This window comes from Schistocerca gregaria, chromosome 4, assembly GCF_023897955.1.
Source record: "Schistocerca gregaria isolate iqSchGreg1 chromosome 4, iqSchGreg1.2, whole genome shotgun sequence".
Classification (NCBI taxonomy): Eukaryota; Metazoa; Arthropoda; class Insecta; order Orthoptera; family Acrididae; genus Schistocerca; species Schistocerca gregaria.
Window position 1 is genome coordinate 405266338 of NC_064923.1, and position 20347 is coordinate 405286684.

The 20347-nt window shown below is 42.7% G+C and overlaps 1 protein-coding gene across 1 annotated transcript in view; it reads left to right on the forward strand.

Moving 5' to 3' along the window:
- The first annotated feature begins 843 nt into the window (after positions 1-843).
- LOC126266884 (fork head domain-containing protein crocodile-like) overlaps positions 844-20347 on the forward strand; it is a 547941-nt gene continuing 528437 nt past the window's right edge. Inside the window, exon 1 of the mRNA XM_049971550.1 lies at positions 844-2108. Within this exon, the coding sequence (XP_049827507.1) occupies positions 939-2090 (1152 nt within the window). The 5' untranslated portion in view covers positions 844-938 and the 3' untranslated portion in view covers positions 2091-2108. The remainder of the gene's footprint in view (positions 2109-20347) is intronic.

Genomic DNA, 20347 nt, shown 5'->3' on the forward strand with positions numbered 1-20347 from the left:
ATGAAAATTTGTGCTGGGCCCGGAGTCGATCCCTGATTTCCCGCTTACCGCGAGCGGGTCGTCTTATCATTAGATTACACGAGCACAAGAGCTTGACTCACAGTTGGACCCAAACTTTCATATGACGTCAACCATAAGTCTATAACGTGCACTCGTGCATTTATTATGTATGTTCCCGTACAGAGGAGACAGTTTAACTGAAAGTCGCTTGCCCGGTGTCGGCGGATAAATACGATAGTGCGGTGACTGTATTGTTCTTAAGTACGATGCAATGTGCCTTAGCACATGCATGCATGCCCGAAGGAACACTGCAGCGTATTTCTGAACAACACAGACACTGCAATATCTTAATTATTCAAGAATGTCGCCACGAAGATAACATTCGGAAACTGAAAGGATATGTCGCAACTGTCGTCGATGATGAGACGCAATAACTTAAGACGTGAATTGGAAACAGTAGACGTAGAACAGCAGTCGAAGCGAAAAGATGCGGTGCTAGAACGGAGTGTGCAGCTCGTGGCGACGGAAGACGCGGGGCGGTACTGCAGCGGCCGTAAAGACGCGGCTCGCATTGTCTCCCGGCGCGCGAACCTGCCCCCTCTCCCGTCGCCCGCAGCCACGCCGCCGGTAATCGGGTTACGATAAAATTCAATTTAGATTTGGACGCGGCGCGCTCCCCCTCCTCGAGCGGTGTGGCCCGCCGGGGGGAGTGGCCTGCGCCGCGATTGGCGCGCAGCGGCGGCCCGGGGCGTGGCCCGCGCCGGCGCGGCCAACGGCGTGGCGCGGCGGGGCGCGGGCGCGGGAGCGTCCGGGCCGGGCGCGCTCAGTCGGTCGCCGCCGCCGCCGCCGCTCCACGGCTCGCGCTCGTGTTGTTGTTGTGTGACACAACAGGGCGAGAGCGGCGCACAGGCGAGGCCCAGCCAGCAGACGGCGACGCTATGCACGCGCTGTTCGGGGACCAGGGCGCCTACTACCGGCACCCGGGCGCCGCCTACCACCACCAGGCGGGCGCCGCGCCGCCCCCGCCGCCCACCTACCAGTACTCGGCGGCCGCCGCCGCAGCGGCCGCGGCGGGCGACCAGTACCCGCGCTACGGGTACGCCGCGGCCGGGTACCCGCTGGCGGCGGCGCAGCACCACCACCACGGGCCCGCCAAGGATATGGTCAAGCCGCCCTACTCGTACATCGCGCTCATCGCCATGGCCATCCAGAACGCGCCCGAGAAGCGCATCACGCTCAACGGCATCTACCAGTTCATTATGGAGCGCTTCCCGTACTACCGCGAGAACAAGCAGGGCTGGCAGAACTCGATCCGGCACAACCTGAGCCTCAACGAGTGCTTCGTCAAGGTGCCGCGCGACGACAAGAAGCCGGGCAAGGGCAGCTACTGGACTCTCGACCCGGATTCGTACAACATGTTCGACAACGGATCGTACCTGCGCCGGCGGCGGCGCTTCAAGAAGAAGGACGCGCTCAAGGAGAAGGAGGAGGCGCTGAAGCGACAGCAGGAGCAGCAGCAGCAGCAGCAGCAAGGGGCGGCAGCGGCGGCGCAGCAGAAGGCGGCCCTGGCCGAGCCGCACAAGCTCAAGACGGAGTGCGTGGTCGCCAAGGCGCCGAAGCGCGAGCCGCTCGAGCTGAGCACGTGCAAGTACCCCGACGTGAAGCCCGCCGTGCTGGAGCAGCAGCAGCAGCAGCAGCAGCACGAGGCGGCCGCCTTCAGCGTGGACAGCCTGATGACGGCCGGCAGCGTGGCGGGCAGCGCCGCCATGTACCCGTACCACCACCACCACCACCATCACCACCACCAGTACCACGCGCAGCCGCCGCCGCCCGTCACGGTGGCGGCGGCCGACCACCACGACCAGTTCCGCACGCCGTGGTACGGCTCCCCGGACGCGGAGGCGGTCGCCGTGGCGGCGGCGTCGCTGTTCGACGGCGGCGGCGGCGGCGGGGGCGGCGGCGGGGGCGGCGTGGTGTCCGCGGCGCCCAGCTGCCAGCTGCAGCCGGCCGTGGCGGGCGCGGGGGCGGCCTTCCGCGCCACCTACTACCACCAGCCCGCGCCCGACTGCCCGGCCGCCGCCAAGTACTGAGCGGCGCCTCTCCTTGCGGTAGGTCGCCGCGGCAGCCACAGCTCTCGCTTTTTGCTTCACGCCGCTAACAGCGCAGAGGCTCGACAGTTCTCACAAATATCGTGCACGTACACGTCGAAGATGAAACAAAAACTCTACCGCCGGTACCTCACTTAGAGCCATCACACGGGACTGATTAATCTAAAAAGTGAAACGGTGAATTGCTGTGACATCACATTCTCCAAGCACTTCGAAATAACTACACTATGTGCAAAATCGAAACAAACTGAAGAGGTCGATGGAATAAAGTGTTAACCCGAGAGAACGTCATTTTGATTTATTGTCTGTTGTACCTTGCGTAAATTCAGAGACAACATCGTAAATACGATAACACAATTTAACTAGTAGGCAGTTCTTTCTAGCGATAAAGTGCAACTACTTGTTACTAGCATGTGGTGTATTCTAAAACACGAACGATTATGTGGTCAGACTACAACAATATTGAGAGTTTGCAATTTTTACTGCCAACCCCTTTCAGTTCCTGTAACGGGTCGTCAATATACACAGTGCCTCCTCCCCCCCCCCCCCCCAAAAAAGAAAATCAATCGACAGGTTCCATATACAGAAACGTCTAGTAAACATGCTCTCTAAAATGAATACCTTAAGAGATGTAAGCACTTGTTCATCTTCGATACTATGAAACAAATCTCCTCTATTGCAACATCTTTCCTTTCCGTATTTTGAGAGCAAGTATTGACCAAAACAAGAGAAAAAGTATAGTAAACATGGGATCTGAAATGCATACTTCGAGAGCTATGAACACTTGTTCATTTTCCTTAGTGTGAAACACATCTCTTCTAGCGAAGAGATTCACGTAGCTCGTAAGGTACGCATTTTAGACCAAATGTTTACTAGACCTTTTTTTCTTTAGGTCAATACTTCCTCCTCCCTAAAAGCAGAAAGCAAAGATCCTGCAGTAGAAGAGAGTTGTTTCATTCTATCGAAGACGAGCAAGTGCTCATCTATCTTAACGTATGTATTTTATAGACCATGTTTATTAGACTTTTTTCTGTAATGACAGTCGCGCTGCGTGAAATAAAGACTGAAACGGTGAAACATTCTGAGTCAGGTCAGATGACAAAGTGAAGCTTTTTTTTATTGAAAATGAACCGATCCATTGCAGATAAAATAGCTTGCTAATTAATATTACCGTTAAAAATGTAATAAACTTAATCACAGTACACTCCAGCACAAACTAGATAATCAGCGGTTTCGATTGGCCAAGTGCGATCTGAAGATGGCTGTTGGTCAAATAATACGGGTTATCTAGTTACTAGGCTCAACTGGATAGTATTGCGATCAAGACTATTAAAATTTTTAATGGTAGCCTAGTAATAAAAAAGTTATTTTACATCCAGTGGATTATCTGTGCGTTTCTCACCGACTAGTCTTATAGAATGGTGGAGCGTTTTCACTGTCTGTTCACGGTGGTGTTTCTCAGCGAGACGATATATGTATAACGGGTGTCTCTCATAATAGGCGTCAGGCGCATTTCCTCTGATGTTTTGGCAGATATTTCTAATCCCGTTTTTGCAGAATGTAACTGGAGTTGGCACAAACAGTTCCTACTCATCACGTCCTTCATGCGACGCACTGTGTCAACAAAAAGCGGCGGTTTATTTCCGATTACAAATAATATGATTTTTAAATAGGGGTTTTACGTGCTCATTCGATAGAGCGCTCCCAAATTAGTCCAGTCTGATATTCGTTGCACTGACATGTCTTAACAGGGTCAGTAAGACACGAAAAATTTAAACAGAAATCCAGCAGTGACTCAGTAGTAGCGCTGCCTGTATGTCCGGGCCAGGACAGAGCTATCCCTGCTGGAGTACCGCTCATTCTTCTGGTGTTACTGTCACTGTTTATACATCTCGATAAAACAAATATTGCAGAAGACTAATGTGGGAGCCATCTGTCGAATGGGACGCAAAATTCCGCTTTAAAAGTAATTCTGTTTAAAAAGGCAAACAAACCGACACTTTCCGCCGACACGGGACGTCGCAGGAAAGAGGTGACGAACAGGAATTGTTTGTGCCGACTCCAGCTACAAAATGCAACAATAAATTCCAGATATCAGCCAAAACAACAGAGAAAATGGATATGATGTCCCTTAACAGAGACCCACCCGTCTTATATATATCGACAAACTACAACAGTGCGCAAAAGATTTCAATATTTTACGACGTGGAACAGGGAAACGGTGAAGCACGACATTCATAAAACTATCCAGGACAGTAGTAATAATGAAAAAAGTTATTTTATCTGCAATGAAGTAGTTGCATTTCATTGAAACTCCTCTATGTTTGTCCTGACCGACCGAGTTTCGCGTCCTCGACAACAAGCAGTAGTGACCAGAACATTTCAATACTTTTACCACATGGTATGTTCACAACCCCACAAAACTTATGCCGACTGTTAACGTCCTGTGCTGATATGGGTTGACAGAACGCCCGTAACAATCTATAGCAAGCGATGAAATAGTTATAAAAAAGATGCCTATTGATAGTTTCATTCACTCAAGTAGATTTTTGATATGATGCCCATACTTAGTTAATTATAGTGCTTCATTTGCATTTCTAGGTAGCTGAAAACGCAACAAATTTTTTCAGATGTGCGCCTGTCAGCTGTCATTACTGCACCGTGCAATAAAAAAAGTGGTGTCCTTAAGAATGAACAGTTCCTTATATACACAGTTCAAAATGCAGAAAAGCATACATCCATATGCCTGAGGTGAGCAGTTCTGACTTTCATAGGGCATTAATTTTGAGCTGTAATTCCAATGCCACCCCTAGGACTCCCTGCCATCTAGTGCGCGTCATCTCTTTGCTGTGAGACTTAAACACGAATCGTAGTTGCTAATGTGCTCATAAGCCAACATGTGCTGGTAGACAAAATGCTATGCGTAGTGGAATAACAGCTCACAAAGAATGTCAAAGGATGACCCCTTGAAAGCGAACTGAGAGCAAACTATAGTCTATCGCTTTTTTTTCCTAGTGTTGTGCCTTCGGAATTATACTCTGCTTTAGTTCTGTGCATTAACAAAGGATATTCTTAGCTCTAAAAACGATCGTCGCGATGATATGTGCTGTCATTTCGTAAGATTCGTGTAGATCGCTGTTCAAGAGTTTCATTTTGTAACTCTGCTATCCAAATACATACACCACATAGTTGGATCAGTGGTTAATAAATGGACTGTTTCGAAAGGAACGACACTATTCACTTACTGGAAACTAGTCATAAAAATTACTTGCTTCTCTGAGTGTCATTTTTTTAACATTTGTAAAAAAAAAAAGTGTTCCATCTGTATGTAGGTTTTACTGTCAACAGGCCTCCAGCACTAAAAGAAAAATGTGAATGATAAGCCTTTAATTTTAAAATTTAAATTGGAAGTTTTGCTTGAGGTACACGCTTTTTGTAGTGTACAGACGTTCCTCGAAGTTGTGTAGAGACATTCACAGTGTTGTGTTACTCATATGTATATATAATATATTGTTTATCGTTGTCTTTTTAATCAGTATTGTGTGAAATATGTATGTATTAACTCGCTCTATGAGCGAGTATCTCTATCTCAGATGGTTCCATGGAACCTGAGAAAATAAATAAAGAATAAGCAAATGTATTTTCTGTGTTTTTGACTGTATATATAATGAACTGTTATTCCTACAAAAGATTAAGGAATGTTCTCAATTTGACGTGTCTGAAGTTATGATAATCTTACACGCATAGGGAACTGATTATCTTCTCAGTTCTTGTTTCATCGCTATTTCTAGTTCCATGTCACTTAAAATTAGTACTCACTTATTATCAATCATATTTTATACCTGCCGCCATATGCTTCTAGTATTATTTCATTACGAAGTGTTTACAGCAACACACATATTGTCACCTTATACAACTGTTGTGGAAAACACTCGATTATTTGCAAAATATATTACACGGCTCTCCGAATAGACACTGTTGTCGCTAGCCAATTTTAGATTCTCTTTACTGTACTCGGCATAACACGTTCGTGTATTGATTATCATTTTAAGGGGCTTAGCGTTTAATGTAAAATCCAAAATGCAAACACTTCAAAGAGACAGATCTATAAACACATCATGTAGAGCATTATAAGCAAAAGCTGAAAAGTGATTAGTGAATATGTATTGTGGTCAAAAACGTAATAATATATGTACAAGTACTTACTCAGCACACCTGGGAATTTATACACATTAACATTTTACGTTATAGAGTAACTCAGACGACTGGCGTGTCATTCAATATCATTTCGCAACCGCAAAAATGTTAAATTGATTACTGAATGTCATTTGGCAAACTTAAGAATCTTAGACTGATCGAAGACGACTGATGATGTTTTTTAAACGAATCTAACGAGGCGCATATGATGGAATATATTAATTTTTCATTAGTTCCATACATGATTTTTAAGTAATTATTCTGTAATAAGTAAAAAATAATATTATTACTTGGTCAACTTCTTGCATGACGTCTCGCATCAAAGCTGTGCTGCGAGAGACAGCAAATAAGTTTCAGTTATATTACATAAGCTCGATTACTTTGGAGAAATCTGCAGTTTTGGCCCGAATCAAGGTGTCTTACGGGAAGTCTTAAGCATTACGGGAGCAAGAAGACAGTACGGAAATCTTCAGTTAAATTTTTGCTCACCTAATGGGCTGTTTTACTTCTGGAGTGATACTGAATGTTAAGACACGTAGATTCAGTGAGTAAGTGTCAACAATACTTTGTTTTCAAGCATGAACCTAATGCCGTTTAGCATGATTTTTTTTTATTTTTCCCTCTCGTTGCTTCTCTCTCCTGTCTGTGGATTCTAATAAAATTTTCCAGCTTTTATTTAAAATATTGTAAAGATGAAAATCTTAAATGTCACAAACACAGCTCGAGCGTTTCTGTCCATTTGTATACATTTAATTTTCACGAAATTTTTAAAAGAAATGTTATTATTTTGTTCGTTGCCTGTAGCAGACACAGCAACCACACCACACCTAGTTATTTTCCCCTGTAACGAACGCTTATCTCAGTTTTGGTCAAATCAATGAAATACTGAAATACACTTTCCTGAGGAGGGCCTAGAAAGTAGAAAGCCGCTTCACACCTAACTTTAAAATGAATATTATTGTGAAACATAAATACAGTGTATTTTAGTTTTTAATATATCTAGGTTTCTCCAAGTATCGACGGAATATTGCGTACATGTTTAATCGCATCAGCACAACAGAAAACTTATTGGAAAGTAACATAATTTTTATAACAAGGAAATTCGTTCTTCGAAGTTTGCTGGAAGCAAAGGCAATGATCCGTACCTTCGGGAAATGATTTCCATGCGAATAGTTCATGGTACGTGAATAAAGGTTATGTTTTGTCAACACAAAAAATTAATTGAGAAGTGGGATTTGATGACTGCAGCCGTCGTTCCACGCAGACACTGATGTTTAAAGAACCTCTGTACGGTCAGAAAAAATTCCGCATTAATATTCAGTCAGATTTTGATAAGATTTCAAAGGGGTTGCAACTCGATTCAAATTTTCAGGAATGTAAAATTATGCACTTCACGAAACGCAGTAAAGCAATGTCCGATGACTACAAAATCACTATTGAAATCAATCAACTCGTTCTGTCACCTGGATGCAACAATTTATAGGGATATGAAATGGAACCTTCACATATAAAGTAGGTAGCAGTCTTCGGTTTACTGGCAGGATACTGGAGAAATGCAATTTACCAAGGAAATTTCTTACGAAACAATCGTGCGATCCATCCTACAATATTGCTGAAGTGTGTAGGACCCGAACCAAATGGGATTATCAGGGAATATTAAACATGTACAAATAAGGACTGAACATATTGTCACAGGTTCTTTGGTCTATTGGAGAGCTTCTCGGAGATGCCGAAAAATCTGAACTGACTTTCGAATATAGTACACTATCAATCCCACTAAAGGCAAAATTTTGAGGACCAGATTTAAGTGAGGAATCTAGTGATATACTGCAATCTACTACGTATCGATCCCGCAGGGCTACGGAGATAGGTTTAAACTTATTGAGCGCGCACAAAAATATTTGTGTAATGAATCCTTCCGCGCTTCGCACACGAATGGAGCGGAAATAACATCTAATAAATGCTGAATCGAAAGTATCCTCTGCCACGCACTTCGCAGTGGCTTGCTGAGTACAGATGTAGATCTCCCAGCGCCAGTTGCGCTCCGACACCCCCAGCACTTGAGGACGCCTCGTGTTTGAAGAGAATGTGTGACACGCGGTAACAAATCGGTTAAGAAGGCTTACACGCACGTTGCGTCTTGTAAACGAGAGCATCAGGCCCCTAACTCCGTCGCGAGTTTCCTCTTTTTCTGTTTGTTTTCCAGTGGCGCCCGTCACGTCCCGACATTAGGCGTTAATTTATAACTGACGCCGTACTTGCCTTATTTTAGAAGGGTGCGATCCTTCATTTCAAGACACAGATCGTAAAACAACGAAGCCTCTGTTTCCATAAAGGAATACATAATTGAAAAAGGAGGAAAGCCACGTACGCACGGCTTGCAGCACTAACATATTAGCACCAGTTCATTTTCTAGGGCAAAAATGTATTCTTGTGCCTCATATTAATTTAATAGATATTCTTAAACTTATACTTTTTTCTAAATCTTTCTTTCTAAAGGGTTGCAAACTGACTTATCGGGACGGTTGAAGGCGACAATAAAAGCATTACGAAAGATACTTATACATTGAAATAAATATCTTATGCGAATATTTGCGGGACAGAGGGATTTCAGGCCGTTTTTAATCTATTGCAATCTTTGTATTCAGGTCAGTGATCAGGTATCTATTTTATTTACGTTAAAAGTACGGAATTTGTAAGTGTGATAAATGAATGCTGCTGGTCTGTTTGTAACGAAGTATGTTTCACGTTTACATGTTGGTAAGGACCAGGCCAGCGTGTATTTTGTCGAAAAAATTTGCTTGTTATTTGCAAAAACGCGCTGCTTAATTGAAACGGCGACACACAAACACATGGATGTACGTTGGTTAATGCTTACATTATTTTGTCCTTACATGTAAGTAGAAAAAAGGAGAGCATACATAATTTCCCTTTTAGAATATTTTTGTCTGCTCTTCTCTTAATTGTATCATTTCCTTCAGGCTATATAGAAAAGCTCAATGCAAGCTTAAAAGAACGTGGAGTATCGTCTTATGCCTCTTAGTGGCAATGCTAGATTAACTATGACAAGTTTTATTGTCAACGTTATTAGTTTATATTAGTTGTTTACTTGATGGCAATATGTCAAAGAATAATTTTGTAAGTAATATATGGCGCACTCGGATACGAACCTAAAAGGAGAGACATACTAGACCAGAATAAACTGAATAATCCAATACAGGACTGACTTCATTTTTCAATTCAATATGTGTTACATTTCGCTAATTTCGCCTTTATCAAAGTACAGTTTTTTGTACTTAGGTACTTACCCATATATGTTACTCATGGTACAGCATAAGCAGCAGTTTTCATTTTATTCTGCGACTCATAATAACACGTTTAGTCGACCATGTTTCTGTCTGTATATCCAATTCAATGATTATTTTCGTAGATTTTATGATTGTTGTGAATGTCGGTTTTCAAATTGTCACAAGTTTGTGAACGAAGAAACCATCACCAACAAATTTATAGATGACAATTGTGACAAAACTTTTTGTACAGAACAAGACAGATACCAACATGAACAACAGAATGTGCTGTTAAGTAGAATAAAGAGAAACCCACTGACAATGAAAATACCGGAAACGTATAGGTGATGGGAAAATAGTGAACACCAAGAAATTGTGTTTAACTCAAGCAGAATCTTCAAATTATAATTATTGATCAAGCAAATACTGACGAAGGTAGGAGCTGTCTGAAGAGAATTATCTCATCATGAATGTACTGCAGTAGAAAGTTACCAGTTGTAATACTCGGCGTTAAATTTGAGCGTAGTTTCTAAGACACGAGAGAAGATTGTTATTAATAAAGAAACACTTATAACAATTTACTCAATTTAACCCTGGAACGCTTTATTTTGTGAATTTTCTGAGATATGATGAAATATCCCGACAAAAACTGTCGAGACGGGCACAACACCGCACAAAGGCTCTCTTTTTTTTCAAATTTCATTACTTCCAAGTTCTTATATTGACGAAAGGGATAAGTGTTTACACAAGCCATTAACAGCACGTTAAATACATGAATTTTGACGGCGGTAGTTTCTTACTTGCAGCAACTACAAGGATATGTAAAATGTGTGTGGTGGTACGTCAACTATACAAAAATCACTGGTACTGAAAAACAGCTCCTGTCTTCCGACAGAGATCTCGCTCCAATTTAAAGCGCGAATGGAGAACTGGAAACATACATTCACGTTTCATTTCAAAACGCAACTCGTCCGACGCGCATTATGTTGCGGGATTGCAGAACAGAGCCGCGCTTGAAAACTGAGAACTGCTTTCATTTCAAGACACATATTTCTACAGAGAAACATTTACATTTCAAACTAATACTACGTTGTGTGCGTTGTGGTCTACAAATACTTTTACTACACATAATGCTGGTTTTTCTAATATTACTCATTTCTACGTGAATAGTGTCTCCTAGAAGTTGTACTAAGTATCATTTTAACACGGTCAGTGCATTAAAAATAGTGGTTAGCGCCAAAACTTTGAAAATCAAACTGGAATTAAATACGATGGAGTTCTTTAGCAACTGCACCGTTGTAGAAAACCATAATAGATCGCGAAACTCCATCGCGAGTTCACTGCAAGAAAAAAAAAATTAATGTTATATTTTTTCCGAGATTCAATTTTGCCCACAAGTAATATCGGAGTCTTGCTAATTGACAGTGTAGCAATTTTCCTGCAGACCTGCTGCAGCAGGTATGTGATCATGGCGCGGAACATTATCTCTATCAGGGTAAAACTTTAGTTTTGAAGAAGGGGGGGGGGGGGGGGGAATAGCTTTAAAATCCCATTTCAGTCATGGTCATATAGATGATACAATTTTCTTTCAAATCATTGTGGGCTTTTATCCACAAAATACACGTTATCAATATCACCAGAGCCCGACAGCTAGCCGTCAGTATAAACAAGTATAATTCACTGTTCCTGAGTACATAGAAAGTACCGATACTGTTTTATTACATTACAAACGATCAGTATGGGCTTAGAATTTTCAAAAAATTCGTGGTATCTACACGGAGCCTTCTAAGGTTAAATGGCAATCCACACAAAGTCTTCTAAGATTAAAAGAGCACACAAATGTAGTTACGGTACTGGAAATGTGTATAACACACTGAGGTTCATGGGAAAATCCTTGAAGAATGTAGAGATGTGAAAGATCAGTTACGAAACATTCTTCCGATCGATTCTTGAGAATTGTTGGGCAGTAAAAGGGTAGGGAAAGAAGACGGAACGAGTTAACGAGAAAAAATGCCTAGTAACGAAACGAAGTGTTAAAATGGTTGGTCATACGTTACGACGTGGGCGTGGTTGAAATTCCGGTTGGGAGACAGAGCTAGATTTGAGTACGTAATTTAGATCTCGATGTCATGGGTATAGGAATAGAGAATTACATCAAACCATCCTTAGGGTGGACAACCAAAACACCTATCGATCTTCACGAGGTTAAACTACCAGTAAAGATAGCACAATCGGTAGCCAAAACTGATACGGGTGAAAATATGCGATATTAAAAACAAAAACGTCTGAGTAAACATGGGTCCAAGAAGCAGCCTTTTACGTGATTATTGCGGATGTGTATTTAAGTTATACTATTAGTTCGCAAAAATTAACTTGAAATGTAAACTGTCAAGCTGGACGCCATTTTCATCCACGGCTTACCTTAACAAGAAATGTAATTCACCTTCATCACATTACATACTGAAGTTTACTGTATTCTCCTATCTTTTAAAGCAGTAGTCATCAAACTAATCAAGTGTTCTTGCGGCCCGCGGTTCTCAGCCGCATTTTCATGGCAATGAGCGTCTAGCAACTAATAGCCGAACCCCAAAAGTCAACTAGCTTTAAGAGCTTCTTAATTGGTTAGTTCTCCTGCTCAGTAACAAACAAACATATTTACGGAGACAGCAGTCTTTTAATATATTATTAATTTTACGGTGAATTCGGCCCTGAACTAACTGAAGTTGGCCGCTTATATCAGGGGCAGAGGGGCCAGTAGCACGGCCACAGCAGGGTTAGTGGCTATGAGAGGCGGAATGTTTCATTGTTTGTCTTGCTGTAATGACAACTCATGGCAGTAAGCGAATTGTACCGACGACTTGGAAGTAGCATGTATTCGTAAATGCGCATCACAAAAACTGTCATCTTCAAATTCGGCTCTTATTTGTAGCAAAGAACTTTTGCAACGCAGTACAGTGAGTAGGAGAAAATTAGTATTTAGATCATTTATGAAAGTCTTGTGATAGCGTCTTACATCCAAAAACGCATTTAAATATATTTACAAATACTATTATCAATCAGAGTCATTTGCACACAAAGTAAAACCAACAATACTTAATTCGTAACTACTATAGAAACGACTTGTTTGCGTACGCATGTTTACTGGAAAGTTTTTTCCCGAGATAGGGAAACTTCAGGAAGTAAAACTTCCTGGCAGATTAAAACTGTGTGCCCGACCGAGACTCGAACTCGGAACCTTTGCCTTTCGCGGGCAAGTGCTCTACCATTTGAGCTACCGAAGCACGACTCACGCCCGGTACTCACAGCTTTACTTCTGCCAGTATCCGTCTCCTACCTTCCAAACTTTACAGAAGTTCCACGTGCCGGCTGGCCGTAGTGGCCGTGCGGTTGTAGGCGCTACAGTCTAGAACCGAGCGATCGCTACGGTCGCAGGTTCGAATCCTGCATCGGGCATGGGTGTTTGTGATGTCCTTAGGTTAGTTAGGTTTAATTAGTTCTAAGTTCTAGGCGACTGATGACCTCAGAAGTTAAGTTGCATAGTGCTCAGAGCCATTTGAACCATTTTTTCCACGTGCCGTTCCACGCTTATAGTCAGACCAATGCGCAACACGAATGGCGTTGTGTCAGGAGGAAGTAGGCCCTCATTTTCTGGGCTTCCTGTAGAGTTTTGCAGCGGTGTGGGGAACAGAGGTATCGCAGTGGTCGAGTGAAATGACGCGGAAACTGGAAAGGCACTCCAAAGATGAAGTACCGAAGCCGATTACTAATTTTGGAGTGTTTAGAACCTAGGCTTTATCTGCTTTGGACATGAAACCGATTGCTGTCTTATCCGGAAATTCATGTTGTTACAAGAAACTGTCAAATCAGACCATTAGGGCGCTCTAGACTGGCGCAGCTAAGAGGGTCAACTTATAAAAGCGGAATACTGGAGACAAAGGTTAATTTAAAATGGGTACTAATCACACTTGGCTATATGTCTTCGGACAATTATTGCGTGAAAAACTTCTCAGTTGCGCTCAGACTTGCCCTAGAATTCTGACAGTATGTGGACCAAATGCAATGTCATAGCAGCAGTGCAATATTTTCAACAGTTTGATGCAGGCCGCACAGACGTGGCTGATCTGGGAGAAAGAAATTTTCCAGTGATGAAGGAGCGGATTTCTGTCGTCGAGGAATTGAACGATTTGTAGAATGCTCCGACCGTTGTTTACAGAGTGTTGGTTCAAATGGTTCAAATGACTCTGAGCTCTATGAGACTTAACATCTGAGGTCATCAGTCCCCTAGAACTTAGAACTACTTAAACCTAACTAACCTAAGGACATCACACACATCCATGCCCGAGGCAGGATTCGAACCTGCGACCGTAGTGGTCGCGCGGTTCCGGACTGAAGCGCCTAGAACCGCATGGCCGCCGCGGCCGGCTACAGAGTCTAGGCGTCTACGTTTAAAACTAGTGTCTTGTATTTATGTCACTTTGACGTGTACCGCAGCATTACTAAACGTTACTTGTTTCTCTCCGAACCTTGATAGAAACCTGTAGGTTAAATATAACTTACTTTTTGGAATCCTCTTGTATAATTTTACCAGCGTCTGCTTTCGCTCTCAATTATAACACAACCCGCATGTGGTTCTTCCCGCACTGCATGTGAAAAAGATCGTACAGTGAACTGTGAATCACGGATCTATATGAGCGGTTAAGGAGCAGTCCTGAACGTCCTCGACGTATAGCATCTGTCCTGGGTTCGCCTCTGAACGGGGGCAGCATAGGCAGTTGCATCAGGAGCAGACGTAATTGCGGGACGCTCTAGTAGGGGCCGTTACAATTTGGCTGGTAAAGGCTGGCACAGACCCTACGGCTACAGCTGAAACGCCCTGTGGGCGCATTCTGTGGCTTCGGGCGCTGTCAGCCGCCGTTCGAAGCTGACGATGGGGGGACGCGCTAATCGGAACGCCTTGTTCTCGTCCGCCGCGGTGTGGATCTTGGCGGAGCCGATGTTGTGCCGCACCTCACTCCTGTTGTCAAGGCTCGGGACTCACCCACACGCCTGTTGTCCATTCTGTTACAGTGTGAAGAACAGGCACAGCTCGCTCAAGACAATGTGTTTCTAAAACGACAATAGCACATGTCGGAACTAATTTAAAAAAAAATTCCAATATACAAGTGATTCATCTGTTCCATATTATTTTCTGATAAAATTTTTGCTCATGTTGCCGACGTAATTTTGCAAAGTATCTTGACACTAAACTGCTGACGTGAAGTTGATATTTAGCAATGATTACCCCTCAATTCACTGTTTTATATTTCACATACAAGTTTCTTTCAAGGCTGTGACAGGAACAAGAATAGAACGATTGCTACAGATAACTGGTATAAGACTCGATGCACACGAGTGCATAACAATCGCACAAGCTCGCATGGCCAGAAGTAGTGTGATACACACAGGGCGGTATCGCAGCGATAATCGCGCAGCAGTGCTACATTAGAAGACAACGTGTACGGAAATACGCAGAAGAAAGCAGGCAGTGTGCTTGCTATGTAATAAATTAGTGGTTGAACTCATGCGGGTGAAATAAAATAGTAGCACTGTGGTCAGAAGCAGTCTGAAAAGCTTGTACGGCTCTTGCAGGTCAGACTGTGGTTAGAAGTAAGTGTTAAGAAAAAAATCGATGCGTTTGGCCTTTTACGAGTTGATTAGCACTGAAGTTAGACGATCAGGCCTTTCCGATGCGCGCGCAGATTCAAGCAGCCCGTCGGGTGCAATTAGTGTCAGCTTTTCTCATAGTGTAGATGACAGTGCACGTGACTGCTCACGTGCCGCCCATGTCCAACTTTTGCGTCGCTCTCGTTTGTTTTTAGGAGGCCAGGGAAGCAAGCATTTGCTAATTAGGACTATTTGAAATTTTGTACGACCAGACTCGAGCAAAAACATCGAACTCGGACACAAACATATATAATGCAACAGTGATGCTTGCGTATGTCATTCCTTTCTTGATGCCATTTTGCAGCAAAGCCCTCACAAAAGTGTGTCACGCGAGAAACAATGCTGCTCTTTGCTTGATATTGTCGTTGTACTCCTTGTGAAATATGTCTCATATTTCAGGGTATTTATTCACCTCCTCATTAAACAGCTCCACATCCGTACCGGCTGCGTCCACGGCAGGCTGACGGCAGGGCTTCGAAACGCCTGTACCGTCCTATTTTTCTAATCAGCGAGACCGCTGCGAAGCAGAAGTGTAGTTGGCGAAACAATTCATACACAGCGCCCTCGTGAAGTGTTCGCGGCTTCCTGCGATAGTTGTGTGGCTCCATTAATTCACACCTAATGCTTAAACGAGCGAGGAAATGACGTAGTCAGCTCGATGTGATAAATCGCTTGCGTGCATTGAGCCTTAGATGACGCGTCCTTTTCGTACTAGTAGGTGCTACGGTCCAACGACATGTAGCCAGGTGTGATTAGTACCAATTTTAAATTATCCTTTCCTCCAGTATGCCGCTTTTATAGGTAGACTCTCTTAGCTGCGTCGATCTAGAGCACCCCAACAGCCTAATGTGACAGCTCCGTATAACAACATGAATTTCCGGATAATACAGAAATCGGTTTCATGTCGAAAGCAGATAAATCCTAGGTTCCAAATACTCCAGAACGAGTAATCAGATTGTGAAGATTGAAACGGCATTGAACTATGATACAAATTACTATAGTTCCATTTGAAAAAGAGATTTTGATACAGTTGTCTCTCTAACTGATATAGCTATGAAAACTACAGGCCATTTAATCAGAACTTTTTCACAATCCATCTAGGTGGAACAGAGTTAACTGGCACCAGACATGTTTGAGGTAAACAGTTTCGCTGCATCACGCCTAGCCTGAAAGGGTGAATAACACCGAAGTTTAAAGATTATAGTTACCGTGAAGAGATCTGTTCGGATGTTATAAGAGGAATGATATCCTCATCTGCAAGTCCCTCAGTCTTAGTTAAAAGTCTTGTATCCGCATCTTTGGTCACTAAAATGTTTTAAACTATTTTAACTCGTTCAGTACGCTGGAGCTGTAACGGTACGACTTCTCTTGGTTTAAATTTTCGTCTGCTGAAGTCAGGCATAGTAATTTACGTTCCATTGGCTAAGAATGTACAGGCCGATGATCACCACATTTTAATACGTCATAGGCTGTCATATTTTATTATTCCAGAATGAAATTTTCACTCAGCAGCGGAGTGTGCGCTGATATGAAAGTTCCTGGCATATTAAAACTGTGTGCCGGACCGAGACTCGAACTCGGGGCACTTGCTCGCGAAAGGCGATGGTCCTGATTTCGAGTCTCGGCCCGGCACACAGTTTTAATCGTCAGGAAGTTCATATTTTATTATTGTTAGGTGCGATTAGACCCTATCGAATGACGCAAAACTATTACGTTCCAATCTTCGGAGTTTCCACACAGCTCTCATTATTTCTCCCTGAATTCTTTTTCTGTGTTCAGTCCACTTTGTCCCTGGTTTGGTTGTGACTTCTTTCCCTGGCGATACTACTCATCTGCTAATTTTTTAGCTGTATAAGTTGCTGTTGAAAATGTCAGGTGGGCCTATACGAGCCTGAAGGTTTTCAGTTATTCTATGTACGTTGCAATTTTGTGAGTGAGTCTTGTCCTTAAGAGTGAATATGCAAATAATGTTTCAATCTTCTACTTCCTATCTCTGCCGCGACGTTTGATAGTTTTTTAGTTGTTTTTCGGGTTTTTAGTCTGTATTCCTCTTTTGTCGTTTCGTTGCGGAGCATCTTTCTTAGAATTTTGCGTTCTTTTTTTTTAGGATGAATCCCAAAACACCTTTTCGCCAGCGTACAAAACGTCAGGATTGATAACTATGTTATAGTGTCTGATTTATACTCTACTGCAGTGCCTGTGTTGTCAAGAAGAAAGACGCAGTGCTCCTTCGGACATGCATGCATGCCGTGCATGGATAGCCAAAGCGGATAATGCGACCGCTCTCGTGAAGCCCGATATCTGGGTTTGAGTCACGGTCGAGGGCAAATTTTCACTGTCGACATTCTCTTGTGCAGCTGGTGGTTGTTCGTGTTCGCAATTACGAATACATTTCGCGTATTTCATAATGGCTTTAGTCACCGCAGTACCTATTCCTTCGGGCATGCATACGTGTCTTAAAGAAAGCTGCATTGTTCTTCTTAACAACAAAGGCACGGTAGTATTGTATTTATCTGCCAAAAACGGGCAGCGGCTTTTAATTCAAATATCGTCGCTTGTACGGGAATTACACAACGTGGGCACGAGTACAGGCTGTGACGCAGGAACGACGACACATCGAAGTTTGGGTCTGGCGGTGAGTGGTGTACGGATAGGTAAAGCGGTTAAAACGACTGCTCGCGTAAAGCGAGAAATCCGGGTTCGAGTTCCGGTGCGGCACAAACTGTCATTATCTTATACAGCTGGTGGCTGTTCGTATTCGCAACTACGAATACATTTCATGACTCATTTTTGTGTGTGTGTACATACATTTTTTTGTTGCTGCAGATGTTGTAGGTTTTATCGTAAGCACTCGTAGGTTTTTGCATTCGAATTTTCTGTACAAATTCTCCCTGTAGGTTGACGGATTTCGCCTAAACACTAGAAGTATGAAATCTTCTCCATTTGTCCATATTTTATAAGCGGGTTTTGAGTGGAATATATTGAGCAGATGTTCTTAGCTCTTTGGAAGGAGATTTGGAGACCAACTCTTTCTGCATATTCCTTGCGAGTTTATATCTGTTTAATTGCTGTTTCCTCGTTGTCTGCTACTATTGCCAGATCATCTACGAAATCTAGACAAGAAATCTAGATGTCAGTTTCAGATCTTCCTAACCCTGTGTGTTTCCGACGGTTTTGGTTTTTAAGTTTTATGTTTCTGTTGAGATACATTCCATGAATTATAACTTTCTGTCGTACATACTGAGACGGGTTCATTCTGCATAACATTTCCGCAACATTGGGAAATCAGATGACGTGTTGAACGTTGTCACAAATTGCATTGTATTTAGATAGTCGTGTAGTTTATTTAACAAATCTATGCTAACAGAACATAACGTTACATCATTTCACGTTGCTACATCTCTTAATGTAATAAGTTTTGCATTGTGTATTTGTGAATTTATTGGTGGATTCACTCATTTTATAGCGAAAATTACTTATGATGTTTGTGAATGTATGTGATCCGCAAATAGGAGTCAGACAATGAAGCGTGGTTTCAATGGATACAGTATCATAGGAGAGCTTTCAGTTGGCCTTGTGGCAGCTTTCGGCAACTGTTTAAGCTAACTTAGGTACTGCAAACGAAACAAAAATGACTCAGACGCAAGGCAGTTGCTGTTAGGGCAGAAACATGAAGGGCACGTAATTGTGCGAAAACAGGAGAGTACATCGCCATTTTAGCCTTCGCATGTGTGAGTACCACATCTTTCCTCTACAGAACGCTGCAGGTTGAGGCCAGTATATTAGCACTCGGTCTCGAATGGGAAAAAATTGTAATACAAAGCAATAATAATTATTACTGCATGTAATGAAAATAGATAATAACTGTAGTACTGACACAGTCCTCTAACTTTTAAACAAAAAGTAATAATTATGACGGTTATCCGTATATATGTCGGCGTATATCCAAATCGGCGCAGTCTATTATCCGCAAAGCAGTGATTACTGCGGAAAGCCGTGCGACGTACGCATCTGCGCAGCCTCTATTGAAGGGGTTATTCACGCAGTATTAAGTGCGCGAACAGTTTGACTCCCTTTCGTACGAAGCACAACACCGAAGGAGTGCTGCAATGATTGCCACCACAAGCTTTTCTTTATCGGGTAAAACATTATCGTCAAGTTGTACTCTAAAAGTGATTACCTGTACACGACGCCATACCGTGTATGTGAAACCCCTTACCTCCTTTTGTATTCTGAAGATGAGTTTACTCGAAACGCGTAAACAACGTTGATTTGTTTAACAACAAGTGACTAAATTTTTCTCCAGCGATCATAGCGGCAATGTATAAATAACAAAAATTACATTTATAAAATGGTCGCATGCCTCTTACGAGGCTTTATGTCACACCTCGACAGCTACATTAAGAACATACCACAAGAAGGAATTGGTTTGTAGGACGTCACCCTCTGTGGCCAAGTTATCATTGCACTGGAAGCAGAAAACTAGTATCAGAACCCATAAAATAGAGTTTTGTGGATTTTACATTTAGTGGATGAAATGAACTGAAAATATTAGGTTAAACAGGAAATCATGAAGAAACGTATTGTTCGGTAGTGACGCTCCTACACGATAGCTTCCCGTACGTAATCCAGTATATACCACTTCCAGAGACCAGAAACGCTGTTTACACTTCTTACTCCTACGCTACTCTTTAACTTGAACATTTGAGACAGCGTATCAGATGGTTATTAATCGCTCGAGGAAAATACCTCTATATAATACTTTCATTTGGTAAATATTAATTGCCGTGAAGAACAAATCTGAATTTGATATCAACTTTGTTGGAAGAAATTCAAGACAGAAGCTGCATTTTAGGCCCAGACCAAGCTAATATTCTAGATGTCGCGATATACGCACAGCTTGGTCAATGTGTTCTTCATATACAACACCGGCAAAATAACGTTGCCTCGAGAACTGAAAGAAGATTCATAGGAAGCATCTCTGACATGCTTTACCCTGCATTTTTGGACAAGACTTAGTACTGCTGTCCATCGGCTGATCATTGTGAAACT